Source organism: Syngnathus leptorhynchus, chromosome 6 (assembly GCF_054491065.1).
Source record: "Syngnathus leptorhynchus isolate UIUO chromosome 6, UIUO_Slep, whole genome shotgun sequence".
Classification (NCBI taxonomy): domain Eukaryota; kingdom Metazoa; phylum Chordata; class Actinopteri; order Syngnathiformes; family Syngnathidae; genus Syngnathus; species Syngnathus leptorhynchus.
Genome location: NC_141200.1, coordinates 8055136 through 8073208, shown reverse-complemented (window position 1 = coordinate 8073208; position 18073 = coordinate 8055136). Strand labels below are relative to the sequence as shown.

Genomic DNA, 18073 nt, shown 5'->3' with positions numbered 1-18073 from the left:
CATCGATTCGCCACATTCGATCAAATTAAATAAATAAAAATTCATAAAATATTTTAATACAGTACGCAAAAGTATGACTTGACTATCTCTAAATGAGTAAGATACAATAAAGACTGTACTTCAATAGATTTAAGAAATGACCTTTTTTAACCTGAGACATCTTTTCCATCTTTAAAAAAAAAGATGACACAACCAACAAGCAATCATCAATCATAAAAAACGATTTGATGAAGTATGTCTCACGTGTCACATCTGCAAGTGTGACACAAATGCATATATCTTCGCCTCTGATCACATTTGCATTACAGCATGCGGTGAGAATGTTTCTTGAGCGCTCTCATCCATTACACAATGTGATCCTCATTAGTTACAGTGCATAATATATTAAACACCACTCACTGTTAAATGCCAGGTTGTTGTTGTTTTTTTTAACCTTAAAAAAGAGACTAGGATCATTGTGACATATAACCTGCACAACTGAATAAAATATATTCTAAAGTGGGGAAATAAACAAAAGTGATAATGATTGCACAAGTGCGCACACCCTCTTTAACTGGGGGCTGCGGCTTTGCTCAGAATGAATCCCAATCAAACTCATGTTAAATGGAAGTCAGCACATACCCGCCACAATTTAAAGTTCCTCTGATTAAAGCCAAATCAATTTTTGATGTCCTTGGTAGGCTTTCTTTGACATTTCCCTGTCACAGATTTTTACCAATAGGTCTGGAAGGTATTTTCCAAAACAAAGACTGCTCTGTACAAACTCAATAATAATTCCCTTGACATCTCAGATAATTTTTCATAACAAGTGTGAGAACAGACTGTAGCCTCCTGTTACTCTGAGTTTTCCCACCTGTTTTCATCACCCCAAAAGTTTGGATCTCTCCCAGTGGACTAAAAAGTGCTATCAAACCACCCCACCTCCTTCAGTTGTCTTCTCCCGCCCACCTCACTGACCGACTGAGGTGGCTCTATTTTAAACCTCTCTGCTCTCCTCCTCTCACTCTTATGACTCGAGATGAAGTTGACAGCACTGTACACATTTTTGACGTTGTTGGCCTCATCCACCCTCTCTTGGGAGGGGAACGATGGCTTGGGGCAATGCGTTGGCACCGTGCGGGCCGGGGGGCCATGCGGACTTGGGCGGACCGGGTGCCCCTATGTCTTGAGCTTGCCGCCGATGACGGTGCACCTGCCGGAGCAATTCCGAGAACTGGAAAAGCTGGTGATGGATTTACAGACACTGAAAGACGACGTGGACCAGCTGCGGAGGATGTGCGGCGACTGTGGGAGACAACAAGAGAGCAGGTACGGTGAGGAGGGACACTCTCAAACACAACGTTTAGGACAGAGAGATTTGGAAGATGGAGACAGGCAGGACAAGACAATACTGAAGGAAACAGTTGGAAAAGATGAGATGGGAGAAAGCGAACAAGCTAAAGATCATGAAGATGAAAAGGAGAGTCAAGATCATCAAATGTGGCCAGATGAAACAAACGCGATGGAGAAAAAGACACATATAAAGACGCCGCAGGACCGTGGGAGGCAGGATCAAGATAGGATTTGGGAGGAGAAGAAAGAGGAAATGGAAAAGGGGATAAATGCAGGGCAGAGTAATGAGAAACTAAAACAGACTGAAAACAGAGGGCTTGCGGACAAAAGCAGGTCTATTAAAAAAGATGAGAAGGTAGTAGTTGAAAAGAAAGATGAAGGAATAGGGAGCTTGAAAACAGAGAGAGGAAAGGAAGCAGAAAAGGTGCAGAGAGACAGCAATGGAGAGTCGGCATCCAGAAAAGCCACTCAGACGACAGACTTTGTTTCAATCAGCCCGACTCCTGCGTTGACGTTTATCTCAGCTCAAAGGCCGGAGTTTGTAGACTTGGATGAGACCGAAAGGATCACGTCATCTCCTACAACTCTTCCCTTCTCCAGTTCCACTTCCAATTACTTACCAGTTATTAATACAAGAAGAACCCAAACAACTTTGTCTGATTCAAACACCATAAGGAATCAGTTGGATGTAACAAATCCCCCAAGATCGAGTTCAACCTCCAACTTTCTTCATCACAGTCTTCACACAACAATTTCACCTGAAGCCACAGAAAGCAGCAGCAGCAGCAGGTGGCCAAGCACCAACACCGGCTTGAAGCACCGACCAGGCCTGAAAGCCAAGACGGCGGGAAAGTATACACCTGGAATGAAGCCTGATGCAAACGACAAGCCGAAGGACTTCAAGCATGACCGTAAAGTGGACATTAGAATCAAACAAAAAACACCTCCACAAAAAAACAAAGCAGAGATTAAATTGAAACCTGGCAATGACACTAAAAGGTTTCACAATCAAAGAGCTGATAACAGGACAAGTGATCCTCACGGCAAAACCCAAAAACCCAAACATGGTCAAACCAGGACTACTAATCTGCTTCAGGTAGCAACTGAACAACACGGAAGATCTGCAACCAACACAGAACCCAAATCAGAGCAAATCCCAATTTTAAATAAAAATGTCAAACCTAACAAAAGACCTGTTCATACTGTTAAAACCAGTAAAACTGACCAGAAGCCAAAACCTGACAAAAAGTTAAAAACCAATACAACAGACAAATTTGATCATAATAAAGCAAAGCAACACTTCCCACCAGATTCGAAGAAAAAACAAAAACTGAAGGAAATTCATTCTAATTCTACTGAAAACTCTGAGTCAGAAACCACATTTACAGCTCATCCCAATCAGAAAATACCCAGTATTAACAGAAAGGCCAAAGCCGGTCAAGTGCCGAAACAAAACCAAAAGCAGTCCCAGGCTGCAAGAGACCAAAATGGTAAAGCTAACTTGAAGCCTACAGCCAACCAAGTCCATCTTGATTCTGACCATCAATTTGTGTCTACTCAAAGTCCTGGTGAGGAGTCGGATAACAAATCTCAACTCGGGTCTCTCTCAAATGAAAGACCACCAACCAGATTGATGCCGGAGCCAGGAGCAACACCAACTGAACCAAATCAGAACACCACAACCCCAAAACCTCAGCAATGGATTAGAACAACAACCGGTAATTTCAATAATGCTCACGTTCCACCTACTCCCAGTCCCGTTTCACAAACGTCTGAGGTGACTCATTCTCAAGCAGACACAAAGTTCAAACCCAGCACAACAAAACCCATCCCTCCAAAAACCTTCAAGGGCCTAAGCAGGCTCCCGGTGGGACTAAACAGCGAGGGGGTGTCTGATCTGAGGCCACAATCAACCAGTAAACCTTCATCAATTCCAAAATCAACACAAGTGATCGTGCCTCACAGTGTTATTCCGAGCACTAATCCAGGCTCCACAAAGACAAATCTCCATGCTCGAGCTGATGCAGCAGCCCCGCAGAAGACTATCCAACCCCTTTCCCCTACTGTCCAGACCACCACCAGCTCTGACTTCACCTCAACAACTACTACTACTACTCAACCCGAGGCCCACCCGGTTGCTGAATCGTCGACGTCAAGCGCTCGAGAGCTGCGTGTGAAAATCAAGCAGGTGGCTGCCGCGTTCTTCAACGGCAGCCAGTTGGGCCCAAATGGAAGGCATTTGAAAGATTTGCCAAAACGGAATGAGGGGGAGAGCAGGCCAGCCAACGGGTCAATGATGCTGATACCATCTGAAGGTCAGAGATACAAATTTTCAAGTCATACCATCTGCTTAGATTCACATTAGTGTGTATCCCAAACCCCCCCCCAAAAAAAGTATTTATATTCTGCAAGATTAAAAGCAAGCATCTATTCGATGAATTACATGTATATTGTATATATTTTTTATTTTGCTACAGCCCAGCTTTATGTTTGAGGTAATACATTTTTGGAATTTTTAATGAATTTGGAACGACCTATGACCCTGTAGCTCTCGAAAGAATATCGGCATCTGCACTGAGCAGCACCAAAACTCCACATTCAGAAAAAAAGAAAAAGCAATCTATCGTCATCTGACAATCTTTAAAGCAGTTTTGACTTTAGGATCAGTTGTGTAATTTCCTAAATGAGACTTTATGCTTCTGGGAGGTAATCATCTTTAGTCATCACTGCGGTATATGAATACAAAATGAAGACCTCTGCCAATAAAAGACAAGCTTGTGATTGGTGGTGCCATCAAATGTTCCTCAGGTGCAGTTTCTGCGTTGAAGAGGGACTGCTCAGACCACCAAGTCAGAGGGCGGGCTATGAAAAGCGGCATCTACCGCGTGACTCCGGATCTCCATGATGGCAGAAGTTTTCCAGTCTTGTGTGACATGGAGGTACAGGGTGGAGGATGGACCCTCCTGCAGCTCCGGCAAGACGGCAGCGTCAGCTTCAATCGCACCTGGGCCGAGTACCGATCGGGCTTTGGGAAGCTACTGAGCGGAGGGGAGTTCTGGTTAGGGAATGAATATATTCACCTCTTGACCCGTGGCCGGGACATGACACTGCGGGTGGAGCTGCAGGACCTCTCTGGGGTGGCAAGGTATGCAGAGTACGAGCACTTTAGAGTGGCGAGCGAAAGGATGCGCTACAGGTTGACGGTGGGGGGTTATTCCGGAACAGCGGGAGATGCATTTCGCTTCAGCTCCACCTACGACCACAATAATCAGGCTTTTACCACTCCAGACCGGGACAATGATCGCTACCCATCTGGGAACTGTGGGGCTTACTACAGCTCCGGTTGGTGGTTTGATGCATGTATGGCAGCAAACCTCAATGGAAGGTACTACTTTAGGAAGTACAAAGGGGTACGTGATGGGATATATTGGGGAGCCTGGCACAATATCTCCACTGAGTACTACCTCACAAATGAAAGGCATTCTTTTAAAACAGTCAGGATGATGATTCGGCCAAAGGGATTTTTATCATAAATGTATTAATGTTATGCACTACTTGAAAAAAAGTTCTGGGTATTGGGTGAAATGGAAGGATGCCCCCCCCCCAAAAAAACAGTTCAGCTAGCAAACAACATTTACAAGTAAATGTAAATTAATTTGCTTTTTAGCCTCATCTTGAAATGTAGACCAAAAGCTCAAGAGTCTGAACTTTTTTGGAGTAATGTATCAATCACGACAACTGTCATTTTGCACTCTTTTATATTATTAACTCAAGGCAAAAATAGTATTTAAGCACAAACCTGCTGGCCTCTTTGGCGCAATGCTTCCGCCTAGCGGACAACCTTATTTCTACAGTAAATTGTGTGCTGACGTAAAGGGAGCCCTCGGTTTAAATGGACTCTATGGAGTATAAATAAAAAAAGAAACACATTTGGTATGTGGCAACTGAGCGTGAACCGAGCATGTAATGATTGAGTGTGTACTTAGTGTTGTTTACAGATCATATGCCTTCCATTCATTGTGGCTCATATATATTCAAAGTGCAATTTTTTGTAACTAGTTATTTTCTTCTCTTGATGCTTGAAAGTATTTAAAAGGTTAATGAACTTAAAAGTTTCTACTTTTCCTTGTATTAAAAACCCCTGCAAATTCAAGTGAAACATAAATGAACGAATACTATGTGATCGTTTATAAAGGCAATCATTTTATTTTTAACAGTAACAAGTGTCATCGACTCATTTTCGTGGTTTGTTCTCCATAATAAGCACATGACATAAACACAAAGAGAAACCCACTTCGTCATCAAAATCAATATTTCGGTGCAGACATGCAATAATAAACAACAATTCATCAAGTCATTATTCACTTGCTGAACTGGTCGCCAGCCAATTGCAGGGCACATACATCGTTATTGTATTTATTATCTACATGTACTTAACATTAAGAAACTCGCGCTTCTGTCTACCTACTTAATAACTTTGAAGATAGACAGTTGCAGAAAATAGCTATCTAGCCACATCGTCACCTACCGATTTAGCAACCTAGCAAGCTATGTGGCTAGCCGGAAGTCTGCTTACGTCACCAGTAAGTATTCAACTTGACAGTTGTTGTTGCCAATGGCAGCCTCTGTCAACTGAGAATGTCTGACAACCGTAAATGTGTCAATTAAAGACCATGCTGTTGTGGAGCTCGCCAGCTCTTCGGGTCGGCCCCGGACTCTTTCGGACCGCCAACTGCCTTCGGACCTCCCGGTGTTGTCCTCGCCAACAGCGGTCTCTCTTCACGTCTTCCGGTGGCAAGTTAGCCAGAGAGGACATCGATGGCGAGGCGAGCCAGCGTCCACCGCTGCGGGAGTGGAGTTTGGAGGTCAGCCCCTTCAGCACGGTACGGGCACGCCTAGGTTGCAGCATCTCCGTCCGGGCCCTGGACCCGCACGCGTTTCCCGACGCAGACCGAGCTTTCGTCGTGCTCCACGGAGGAGAGCATGGGAAGAACTTGGACAACTTCTGTGTCCACTACGATGACAACGGCAAGGAGCTGCTTATCTCCACCGAGAGGCCTGACACCAGCTTATCTGTCCATTTGTCTGTACCCATCAAGAGCAGTGAGTTGACAATTCAACAGTGTACAATTAAATACAAATGTTTTGCACTTATTTAAAAATGCAGCGTATTGCGTGAAATGTTTAAAAGAAAATACATGCACTGTACCCAAAAAGCCCCCCCCCCCGCCCCAATCTACTTTATGTAACTGCAAATTATGACCTCTGTGTTGGTGTAAGTTACTTATAAAGACACGTGTTGATTTATCTCAGTTTCTAATTGTGTGCGTGTGTCATAGATCTCTTCATAAACACCTACGCCGATGGCAACGTGCAGGTGAAGAACATGGAGTGTGACATCTGTAAGGTGCACACAGAGAAAGGAGACTGCTCGCTGCATTCGGTCAAGGTCAGTCAGCGACAGTCACAGGGACATTTTATTAGGTGCACCTGCAAAAAACCAATAGAACACAGAAACCTACTTACTAAAGTTGTGGATTGTACCTCAGGGCCATCTGGTGGAGGTCCACTCAGGTGGCGATGTCACAGGTGAGGGTACCATCCATGGCAACGTCGACATCAGCACCTTTGGGAAGGGTGTAAGTACCACACAGCACAGATTAATTTGAGTAAAATTTTAATTTAATTTTAATTTTTCTACAAAATTTTGTTCATTTACTTCCAACAGTCTATTCTCTTCAATTTCATAGTTTCTCTTGGTTTCTCTGCTCCCAGTACGTCTGTCATAATCATCCCTGGAAATAACCGAACACTAGGGGGCAGCAGTAGCCTTCAAATCTACACCACACACTTTGTTTTTCTTTCCCTGTGCTGTGTGGTCTCCAGGCAGTGCATGTCAAGAAGCTGCAGGGCACCAAGATGAAGGTCTCCACAGAGCATGGCGCCCTGGCGGTCAAGGCCATCTATGCTGAATCGAGCTGTATCTCTTCCTGCACGGGGAAGGTGGAACTGGGACTTTTGCACGGTGATCTGAACAAGCGCAACAAGTGTTTGCCATTAGGTCCACTCTGAGGTGTCTGACTGGGTGATTGGGTCCTATTATGACTACTGATGCCTTGACTTACAAATTAAGGGTATTCAGTGTTATGAGCTGTTGCTTGGGAGAATTGTTGGCTTGTTTGTTTGCTTCAGTCATTTACCCAAAATGGCTGACTACTTGGCGCATGGGTCCCTGTGACGTTTTTGTGCGACCAGTTATGAAAGATCTGGCTACCCAATTTCATGTCAATTCATGTCAGGGGGCTTATTTTTTTTCTAATCTTCCAGAGAATGCTACCGAGTGAATTTTGGGTTGGACGTAACTTTCCAGTAAGAAATAATAAACATTCTTCAATGAATAAGGAGGTGGCATTCTGAACTTAGCATCAATGTAAAATATTTTTCCATTGGATCTTGTGAGCTATTGCAGGAAACAAATGTATTTTCCCTAATGTATTTGTTGGAAACTAGGAATGTAGTCTTTGTCAGAGCAAAGAAAAAGAATGCGTCACCCGTTCAGAATGTGAATGTCTGTTCCTGCGAGGCACATCTTGGAAACAATTATCATGTTTACTTGCACTATTGTCACAAAGCTGCACTGACTTTCTGCTCGAATCCATCCAAAGGTGATGCCACTGTGAAGAACATGTCGGGCAGTACACGCATAGGTAAACATGATCTAATGGCAGCACACCATGGAATGTCTTGAACTTGGGATCTAATGTAATTTTCTTTCTTTTTGCTTTTTGTAAGATGGCTCCAATGGCCTCTTGAAGGTTTCATCTCAAAGTGGAGACATCGACGTGTATGTGGGAGATGGCGCCAGCTCGGAAGTGCTCAGCCAGGAAGGTAGGAATATGCAAATTCGTATATGCAAATGATCATGCAAACCATAGGATGGGACCTGAACTCCATTTGTATACCAGAAGCAAGTGTTATGATAGTAAGGCAAATATGTGTAGCAGTAGTGTGCCTTGGGAGTCAAGCACGAGTACTTACTATTTAACTTTTTTTTTTGGTACCCTATGTGTGGCGTGTGCCTCAAAGGGCTGTAGCATTTTGTCTGTTTCTTACCGTAGGAGCAGTGTGCGTCCGCATCCCATCTTCATTACGAGCAGAGGTGGAGCTCTGTGGCTCCATGGTTGAGGTCAACCATGATGTTACGCTGCAACAAGTCCAGGAGAACGTCACTCAAAACCAAACCAGAGTCACTGGTGAGAGCATAGTAGACATTTCCGTATTCTGTTACAAAGACAAAAATATTTTTAACCAATGGAGGTCGCAGCTCATATAGTACACCGTGTGAACCAACCTTGACGTTCTTTTAATCTCCATCTCTCTCAGGCTACATGAACTCCGATGGCCCAGTGGGGCAGCGGATCAGAGTAACCACGGAAAGAGGCTCGGTCAGTCTGAGGACACAAAGCTGGTTGCAGTCCCTGAAGCTGGGAGCCTGAAAAGTTACATTGTACAACTGGAGAGCCACTCAGAGACAATTACACTTCACACATTGAATATCACACATTATCACTGTGAAGACCGGGAAATAAATACTTTTGTGCAGTATTATTATTTTTTTTTATTTAATAATGATAATAAAAAAGTCTTCATTCCAACAACATTGATTATTTTACACTCAACAAGGAATAGTCTTTGCATAGTTAAAAATGCATGATCTAAAGATGCCATTGCCCAACAATGGAATTTAAGCGCCATTTGGTTTGAGGTAATCTAACATAATTTAAAATACATACACACACATGCACACACACTCACACACAGACTCTCACACACATATACACTTTAACAATTCATATAGCAAAAAATGACCTCTGCCAAGGTTATGTGCTGTTTGCTGCTCTCGCAAACAAAAGTACTGGTGGATTCCTTTCCATTTACCGTTTTGGAGCTTTGCATTTTTTCCATTGTCTATCATTACTGTCCAATGAAAAGCTGACATTTCTGCCTAATTTAGTTCAAATCTCCAATGAGCAGCTTTAATTTTTTGTATTTTATTTGAATTTTTCAATGATTATATCAGGTTGAAAGTGGCTAGCTCAATTGGTAGAGCATGAGACTTAATCTCCGGGTTGTGCCAGATTCAATCACTTGTGAGATTATCTGGTTTTTATTTTGATTTCAGATACTTCAGTTGATAGAGAAGAAGACTCTTAATCTCAGGGTCATGGATTCAACTCCCGTGTTGTGTCACCTCTTGTGAGATCATCTGGTTAGCTGTCATTTGTTTTCTGCTTTGATTCAATGTCCAAAGAACATCTCATTTATTCTCAAACCACTAATCCATATCAAATTTCTCCCTCATTTTCCTTATCAATGGAAATTTGCTCCTTATGTTCTTTATTGTTCAGTTAATATCTAATTTTCCCGCTTCCCTACATTGCCATATGACATTTAAAATGTCTTTTTTGTTAATCCAACAGCAATGTTTTCATTTAAAAAATCAGATTTCTATGGAAAAGCCAAATGACAAGTGTTTGGGCCTTTGGCAGAGGTCTGAGCTCTACTGAGTTCTACTCTAGTTTCACTGGTGCGATTTTCAGACGCCATCGCATTCTCAGTGTGCACTGATTGCTTTATCGAAGCCACAATTTTGTTTGTTCGTTGCTGTACTCCCAGTGATGGACATATGGCTGCAACCTCATGGCAGCCTCCCTGAAACACACACACACATATTAACATATATACATAAACATTCATTCGAACAAAAAGTTGTGCACAGCAGTCGTGAATTTTGAAGTGATGCCTTTTTTCCCCCCCCTTCAATTCTTACTCTGAGATGCGGTCGCAGCCGTGCATAGTGATCGACGAGAGCGGCGGGCAGAGCCTCTCGATGTATCTGACACCGCGATCAGTGAGGGTACAGCCGCTCACGTCCAGTTCTCGCAGGTACTGTGCTGAGCCGTGTGAAAGGCACTGCATTGCCGTGTCGGTTATCTGTGTGTGTGGGGGGGGGAACCCAGTAAAATCTCAAATATCTCTAAAAGCCATGTCCAAAATTCAATAGCAAGTTGATTTGTGAAGGCTTCTCATATGATGGCGTGTATACCTTTGGACAGCCTGCTACCCGCAGTGTGAACAGACCCCTGCAGTAAAAGGAAAAAGCTTTGATGGCCAGGTCGGACAGTTCCAAGCAGCCAGACACGTCTACGTACTCCAGATCTGTCAAGTACTTGCACAAATTCTAATCCAGAGAAAGAAAAAAAAAAAGAGAAGCAATGACTCGTGAGCTATTGAACATGCTCATCCAAACATAACAACTGTCTGGAACTATTGGAATGATTTGAGGTTGGTAACTTTTTTTCTTAAGTAAAGATGGAAAATAGTTGGTAGGTGATTTAGCGTTTTGTAGTCATGTCGGTAGATAGGCAGGTGAGCAGATGTGAAGGAATGTACAAATATGTTGCAAGACCAATGCTTTGTACCTCCATACCAACGTCTGTAATGTTGATACATTCGGCAAGAATTAACTTTTTCAAGGGAACCTCTTCGAGAGCAGCCAAGCCCTAAAAAAAATAAATAAATAACACAGTAAATACGTCTCCAAAATCTGCACCACTTTTGTGGAAGTAATAAGCATCCAAACAAGTACTGTACGTCGTCTTGAATGTTACAGCCGCTGATGTCCAGAGAGGTGATGGAGCTTCCCATCAGAGACTCCAGAGCGACGTCGGTGAGCTGCTCGCAGTAGCTCAGGTTCAGATGGGATAGCTTGGTAAACCTGATGACAAAACAACATGAGTCGTGTGTGATTGTGAGAAAGTGCGTTTGAGAATTAATTATACCTGTGACCAATCACGCTGATGGCTGCATCAGTGATCTGACAGCAGTAACTGACATTCAGCTCTCGTAATTTGTTGGCCGAGGGGCTTTCGCCCAGAGTAAAAAGCCCCTTATCGGTCACTCTGAAATGAGACAAACGTGTTATCATCAACTAATCATTTAAGACAGTGTGGTTCTCAAAATAATTTCAATAGCTTGGATGCATGAATACTGTACAAGTACTTCTTTCCTGTCATGGGACCCCAAAGGTTTGGGAAGCCTCAATATGCATGCAGGGACGACACACGCACTTGTTACAGAGCGAGATGTCCAGGTATTGCAGATAGCGGAGAGAGGACACCGCCTTGAGGGAGTTGTCACCCATCTTGTGGCATTCGACGATGTGCAGCCGGCGGAGGCCTCGTGAGCTGTTGCAGAGCGCCCTCCAGCTCAAGTGGCCTACGCGGTTGTTACCTGGACATGGAACAAAACTGTTTTTAATTAAGAGCACTTTTAAATATGGCCAATATACCTTTGAGCATTTATTCGATATCCGATATCCGATTCCGTGCACGGGGACACTAGTTATACACTTTTTTTAAGGATAATTCAGTAACATTTTTCTTACTATGTATGTGATCTGCTATTTTTACACGTATTTAAACGACTAGTATGCAGAAGTCATCCAGTAGTTTTACTAGAAAATGGAATTGTTTTACGAGTGAGGACAATGCCCATACTCGTATATAATTATATCAAGGATAAGTAATAAATGCTCAAACAGCTTTCCAGGAGGGTTGGCGGACTTCACCCTCCAAGCTGAAACTCTTCAGTTTGTTGACTTGGGCGATGGCTTTGATGCCGGCGTCGGAAATTTGCCACGCATCCAGCAGAGAGATGGAGGAGACATTATGGCAGTTGGCCATCAGGGCCTGTACGGGACACATCGGACTATGCATGCCAAGGGTTGCAAAATTGCCAGTAAATTCTAGTCGGAAAGTTAAGAATTTTGAACATATTCCAAATTGGCAACTTTCCATGGGAATTTACTGAGAATTGATGGGAAAAAATGTCATATGCTAGCATTATTGCAAGATAGTACAATTCAAATGTAATTGAAAAAAAAAAGCACTACATTTGTATGGATGTTTTTGTAAAACGTAATCACGTGAAAATAAATTATTAAAAGCCAACCCATAGTTTTATTTTGTCAGGTTGTACTCATAAATTCCTGTTAATTCCCATGTCAAAGTTTTCACAGAATTTTGCAAACCTACATAGAACACATGCTTGTAGTTGATTTCTTCAGACAAAAGTATTGGGACACCTTGACATTCCACACTTTCAGTTCCAGCTCATCCCAGCGGTTCTTGAGGCAGTTGGAGTCAGGGCTCCATTCAAGTTCTTCTATACCAAGTAGAGAGAATACGACTGTGAGTTTTGCTGTCTGCTCTGCATGTGATGCTCCTACATAGTACGTGTTAACTCGAACCCTAAACCAAGTAGCAGATTTTTACTGACTTACCATAACATTCCGCATTATAATTTAACATTACGATAACAGACTTTTGTAAGACAAAGGTTTTGCGTTATGTGTCACTTTTACAGTAAACCTTAACTCAGACTGACGAATTAACCGCTTGAAGCAAGCAATGTGTATTATTTGGAAGACTTATGTGAGTAAGTGGCGAGTGCTAAGAAATGCTTTATTTTGCTAGCTTGTTAAAAAAAAAAAAAAGTGTGGTTTAAATGTGTTTTAATCAAGTGGGAGGGCTAAAATGATTTCCCCCCTCAATGAGTCTGAATAGAATAAGAGATACAAAATTGGATGGATGGTAGGAACTAAAGTATTATTTACAGGAGTGTCCCAAGACTTTTGTCTGACTGCAGCAGTGGTGTCCAAACTATGGTACAAACTATGCGACCCTGACCAGGACTATGTCTGCTGCAAATAATAACAAAATAAATGCATAATATACATTCATACAGCTCTGTATTATCCAGCTTTTCTTAATATGCAGAGCAACAATTTACTATTAAAATAGTAACTACAGTTCTCCTCAGAAGAGAATGCTCAAAATTAATGAATAGAATGGTTTGCTCCGCTTACTGCTCTGTGTCAAGGTCCAATTTGCCAACACGTCCCATTGCTGATCCCCGAGTAAACACTGCTTTAAAGGTTGTCAGTTTATGATAGATTGCTGTTGTTAAGGCACCGACTTTTGAAATTTGCTTAGTGCAGTGGTGGATCTGGGATACAAGGCAATGGACCGCCCCGAAATCATAACAACTCCGAAACTATTAGCCATATCATCTCTAAGAGAAAGCCGCGATATGGCAAAGGTCAAAACTGTGAGATCATTCTAGTTTGTACACCCACTGGCCTGCAGTGCCCTGTAAATAAAACAAACATACAGAGATGCACTCGTCCGACAGGGCGTACACGTCATTGAGCAAAATCTCCTTGAGATAAGGGCACGCTTCCGAGATGTAACTGAAACCCGTCGCCGTCACCTAAGAGAAAGACAGAGAACAAACATGTGTCTTCACTGGAATGTGAGTCATCCTCGCTTCTCACAATATTGGGGCCCCATAAAATGAAAACATACATCTGGAAGTGAGCATAACCGAATGTATTGTCGTGTAAGCACATGGCGAGCGGGTGGGCTTATTCAACAAGCCCGACCTTCCTCCCCTCCTTCCCTCTTCGCTCATTTTGAGTGAGGAACAAGCGGGGACACGTGCAAACAAGGAGCGGAGCACTTGGATTCTTCCAATCCTTTTGGATCATCTCACTAAATTCCGTATACTCGGGAGCCCCGGAAGACTGACCTGAGAGCAGCCTGACAGGTCTAGGTGGAGAAGATTGTGGCAGCCCCTTCCCAAGCTCAGGTACTGAAAACCCTCGTCTGTCAATTTATGGCAGTAGGCCAAGCTCAGGTACTGAAGATTGATGCAGTTACTGTTGGGCAAAATGTTGAAATCAATCAATTGAAAACATTTTGGAATGAACAACATTAGATGTGGTCTCTTTTCAAATCAACATTTGGTGAAATCAATAACTAGTATCTTTTTTTTCCTTTCACAAAAGGGTGTCTTTGAAGTTTTAAATCTGCTTTAGTTAAGTGTATTTCTTACACAAACATGGAAACTACTTTGTTGTATTGGCACCATACAATTACGATATGGTGTCAATCAACACATAATTTTCAATTAAAAAAAAAAAATCTTAAATTTAAGAAGCAGGCTCTGGTGGGCTGGAACGTGGCATCGGGAAGCCTGTGTGTGAGTATTAAGGTATGAGCTGCGGGCAACAGCAGCGAGCCAATTATCATAGCAAATTTGAATGTTTTTTCGAAAACAAGAAAAACATTTTCAACGAGATGATTGGAAATTAGCTGAGTTGCATCGCTGTAGATTTGAGATCAGTACACATTTTAAGTCGAAGGTAAGTTTAGGGTGTGAATCTAAGTCAGACAAGTGTAGGAACCCCTTATTTGAAGAGAGGTTTTTTTTTCTTCAATATGCTAGTTTTTGGTCAGATTCCATTGTTTCTGGTGGAATCAACCCAGGTTCTCGTCGTGGTTACTAAAGAATTCAGAAAGAAACAAATATTTTGTGGTGAAAGAAGAGTTCATTCTTTCTTTTGGTATGACAGAACATGATATTGTGTGGCTCTTGGGAAATCTGTCAAAATCTTCTAATACAGCTGACAGTGAATGAGTAAAGTGATCTTGAGCGTAGTGTAGTTGGGAAATAATTGATCCATTAAGACATTTGGCTCCTCGACCCATAGCCCTTTCTCTTCTCAAGACATTTAGACAATTATGTGTCCAACTTTGCGGTAGCAAGTTTGGGAAAAGCTTTGTTCTGTTCCAGTCGAAATGATTTATAGCTAGAATAATCACGTCGCATAAATCTATCCACAATGGCAATTATGCCATTTGTTTTGCGTCTGTGCTCAAGTCAAAAGCGGCACATCTGTTCCTCTCCTCAGTATTCACGCTGGCGGCGAGTGAGCTGTTCTCACACGTGAAAAGGGGAACTAAAAAAAAAACAAAAAAAACGCTCCTGGGCTCCACGTTGGGAAAAAAATATGCATATGAGTGGTGACTTCTGGGAAGCTGAAGGCAAGGCTCCAGCAATAAAAGGATTTGCGTGCTAATAAGTGGTACTATTTACCTGGCCAACTCTCTGAGGGTGATATCTGTCAAGAGCGTGTCGGAAAGGTTCAGGTAGAGCAGAGAATTGCAGCCTTCCACAATTGACTCAATCATGGCGTCCTGTCAAAGCACACACACCACCGCCATTACGTCATATGTATTTTATACTCAAGTGAGTCTGCCAAACAGCTGGGGTTACTTCCGTATAATCTGTCGTTTTTGGGAGTTTAAACTCTAGTCTAGGGCAAAGGTGTCAAACTAGCATCTCATGTATGAAGGATTCCCAGTCACTGTGTTGCTTATAATCATCAGGTACTGCGGGAAAGTATGCGATTTCACTGAATTTGACCAAATACAGCTGTGCCTTGAGATACAAGAGAGGAATTTGTTCAGATATGATGAGATATTTTTTTGGGTGGTTGTTTTCAAGCAGAGGTAGTTTTTACGTATGTGTGTTTTTACATAACATTATTATAGTGTTGTTGTTGGTTTTTGAGGGGGTTGGCGGGATTTAGTATTATAGATTACTAAATCTATATAGATTTTTAGTATTTCCATTTATTTGAATAGGGAAAGATGTCTTGTTACTAGCATGATCCAGGAATGACTAAACTTGTATCTCAAGTTGTAGTTGGTCACCTAATCAGAATTGCGACAGATTGTTATTTTCAGATGATTAATAATTGGTGAAGAGGTGAACTTGAAATGGTCAACAAACGGCAAAATAATTCCAAAGTACAAAGATGCTCCCAAATGCAACAACGATTGCATAGTTTTAGATTACACAATGTAATATTCCAAATTCATGTGGTGGAGTGAAAAAGAAAAGCACATACACGATTGCTGGGATTCCATAAAGATTCTTGTCGTGCATTCAAGCTGCAACTTATTAAAATGACTGTACGGGGCGTATTCGGATAGAATATGAACAACATAAAAAAGGAGATTATGCGTTCCCTTGGGCTAGTTGAATGTTGAAAGAAAAGAGGAGGTATGGTGACCAATAGCAACAACCAAAACACAATCACTGCCCGATGATGTTTCAAGTCAACATGGAGTAAGAAGAAGAATCGCCCAAACTATTCCAACAAGATTTGGCCTGCTGTACTGAGTGGATAGTGTATAAAAAAAAAAGTAAGAATACTCTGTGGAACGTATAAGTTGGGGGCAAACATTTAGTCTATGAACAAACAGTGTTGCTCAGCGTCTGACAAACAACCTCCAATGAAACTGTATAAATGTTTTTCTCCAAAACAAAAAATGCTGCTGTTTTTTTTCCCCTAGAAATACAGAAAGCATAAGATGTTTCCTTTTAAAACTCCTTAACTATGTTCTTGTTGACATAAACCACGTGTTGTTCTCACCGTGATATTAAAACATTCAGACACGTTGAGCTCTTGAAGATTTCTGCATTCACCTGGAATAGAAACAAAAAGAAAGTTTGTAAACTGGGAATACAGCCCAATACTTTTGTAGATTTTAAAATGTGTTACATCAATGTAAACACATTTATTCCCAACAGTCTAGTCTCTTCATTTGTTTTTGGCTGGACTGCTTCTAGTGCATGAATGTAGATACTAGATTTTTGTTTTGTCAAATCAGATTTCAGACGGTGAGTTCAGATTTTTTCCCCAACCCTAATTGTTTAGTCCGAGCAAAATTCTTAATGTTAACTTTGAGTTGAGTACAAAATGCAATTGTAATAGTAATTTGCACATATCGGTACATTTGATAAAAAGTTTTTGTCAAGATTAATATCTCTTGTGAACTGCTTCCAATGATGTATGTGCTACAGATGTGTTGTTTTTGAACAGTGGTGGTTTTCAATAAGCAACAGTCAAAGTTGTAAAACATTCATGAGTGGAAATATTGTTGTAAGGCTATAAATACACATTTGGATGTTCCTTGACTCTTACGCAACACGCAGCTGCACTCCATCAAAAGTTACAACATTTGTCCTAGGTTTTGACCCATTCAAAATCGTCATTATTAGATCCAAAACAACCTTGTCTGACTCCACAGCCCTCCCGAAAGAAAAGAAAGAGAACGAGAGAGAGGGTTTTGAGAAAGCTGCAGGTTCCAGCATGCGCGTGATCTCCTCTTTCATCGTGGTCTCCCTGCTCCTGCTTCTGCTGCTGATCCCGTTTGTCGAAATGAAACGAGGGGGCAAAGGCCTCAAAAGAGCAAGAAACAAGCTGGCGCGGGACAGGTGAGCAACATGCATCTTTTGGTCCCATTACATGTTTGGGAAATGTTATTTGCCGTAGATACTCCGAAATTTCAAAGAATGCGTGTTATGTTGAATATTACTGTGCAAACGACACCCATCTGGATTTTTTAATGTATGGTGCTATTTGGCCAAGTAGGTAATAGTTCATTTGTGTGTTTTTTCTAAAATCAATTTACACAGCAAAACATGGGCTTGAAAAACAAGAAATGAAGAATGTATGACACAATTTAAACATTATCTGTCAAACATAACAGGACAATTTGACTTGGCAACATTTCTTAAAACGAGTCAACATAGCGAGCCTAAAAAAAGAAAAAAACTGGCGTCTTGAAAATAACTAATGTGTTTTTACTACCTCCGCTTTTAGAATTGTGGTGTTTGTCATTTTAAGATAAACTTTGTCTAACCGGTAATAAAATGTCAATAACAAGTTATAAATTTCCCTAATAGTATTTCTTACACAACAAGAAATGGTTAGTAGAAATATACAAGCATATTTTGACTAGATTTGAGATCAGAGTTTTTAGTT

At 41.7% G+C, this 18073-nt stretch overlaps 4 protein-coding genes across 6 annotated transcripts in view; 3 read left to right on the top strand and 1 right to left on the bottom strand.

Annotated features, from left to right (window-relative positions):
- The first annotated feature begins 1018 nt into the window (after positions 1-1018).
- Positions 1019-5549, top strand: LOC147055794 (uncharacterized). The gene is made up of 2 exons (XM_085913668.1): positions 1019-3647; positions 4141-5549. Exons 1-2 carry the CDS (start codon positions 1019-1021, stop codon positions 4863-4865), a joined length of 3354 nt encoding a protein of 1117 aa, XP_085769794.1. The 3' UTR covers positions 4866-5549.
- Positions 5550-5658: 109 nt separating this feature from the next.
- fam185a (family with sequence similarity 185 member A) lies at positions 5659-8990 on the top strand. Its single transcript, XM_085913679.1, has 9 exons — positions 5659-5915; positions 6003-6435; positions 6672-6781; positions 6882-6971; positions 7219-7357; positions 7998-8039; positions 8125-8220; positions 8451-8585; positions 8716-8990. The coding sequence occupies exons 1-9, from the start codon at positions 5883-5885 to the stop codon at positions 8826-8828; spliced, it is 1191 nt and encodes a 396-aa protein (XP_085769805.1). The 5' UTR covers positions 5659-5882; the 3' UTR covers positions 8829-8990.
- The window catches only part of fbxl13 (F-box and leucine-rich repeat protein 13), a 21966-nt gene continuing 12317 nt past the window's right edge, over positions 8425-18073 (bottom strand). Inside the window, exons 10-23 of one of the 3 annotated variants that reach the window (XR_015066356.1) lie at positions 16679-16731; positions 15334-15434; positions 13984-14113; positions 13567-13665; positions 11963-12083; positions 11463-11625; positions 11175-11294; positions 10987-11110; positions 10815-10895; positions 10545-10573; positions 10439-10475; positions 10163-10326; positions 8684-10044; positions 8425-8613 (exon numbers count right to left, since the gene is read on the bottom strand). Coding sequence is in view for 1 of the 3 variants with exons in the window: in XM_085913669.1 (XP_085769795.1) it covers positions 9966-10044; positions 10163-10326; positions 10439-10573; positions 10815-10895; positions 10987-11110; positions 11175-11294; positions 11463-11625; positions 11963-12083; positions 13567-13665; positions 13984-14113; positions 15334-15434; positions 16679-16731 (1370 nt within the window). In the remaining 2 variants the exon portion in view is untranslated. Of the gene's footprint in view, positions 10045-10162; positions 10327-10438; positions 10574-10814; positions 10896-10986; positions 11111-11174; positions 11295-11462; positions 11626-11962; positions 12084-13566; positions 13666-13983; positions 14114-15333; positions 15435-16678; positions 16732-18073 lie in introns of all 3 variants that reach the window. The other 2 variants (XR_015066355.1, XM_085913669.1) reach the window with 2 other exon arrangements.
- LOC147055792 (leucine-rich repeat-containing protein 17-like) overlaps positions 13893-18073 on the top strand; it is a 9420-nt gene continuing 5239 nt past the window's right edge. The window contains exons 1-2 of the mRNA XM_085913678.1: positions 13893-14043; positions 17337-17523. Of these exons, the coding sequence (XP_085769804.1) occupies positions 17399-17523 (125 nt within the window). The 5' untranslated portion in view covers positions 13893-14043; positions 17337-17398. The remainder of the gene's footprint in view (positions 14044-17336; positions 17524-18073) is intronic.

What these genes read in the sequence shown, in the direction of transcription:
- LOC147055794 (XM_085913668.1), top strand. Translation starts at nt 1,019, where the DNA reads ATGAAGTTGACAGCACTGTACACATTTTTGACGTTGTTGGCCTCATCC. An exon ending in GATGCTGATACCATCTGAAG is followed by an intron (nt 3,648 to 4,140) that starts GTCAGAGATACA and finishes AATGTTCCTCAG; the next exon opens with GTGCAGTTTCTGCGTTGAAG.
- fam185a (XM_085913679.1), top strand. Translation starts at nt 5,883, where the DNA reads ATGTGGCTAGCCGGAAGTCTGCTTACGTCACCA. An exon ending in GAAGTCTGCTTACGTCACCA is followed by an intron (nt 5,916 to 6,002) that starts GTAAGTATTCAA and finishes TGTCAATTAAAG; the next exon opens with ACCATGCTGTTGTGGAGCTC. An exon ending in GTCTGTACCCATCAAGAGCA is followed by an intron (nt 6,436 to 6,671) that starts GTGAGTTGACAA and finishes CGTGTGTCATAG; the next exon opens with ATCTCTTCATAAACACCTAC.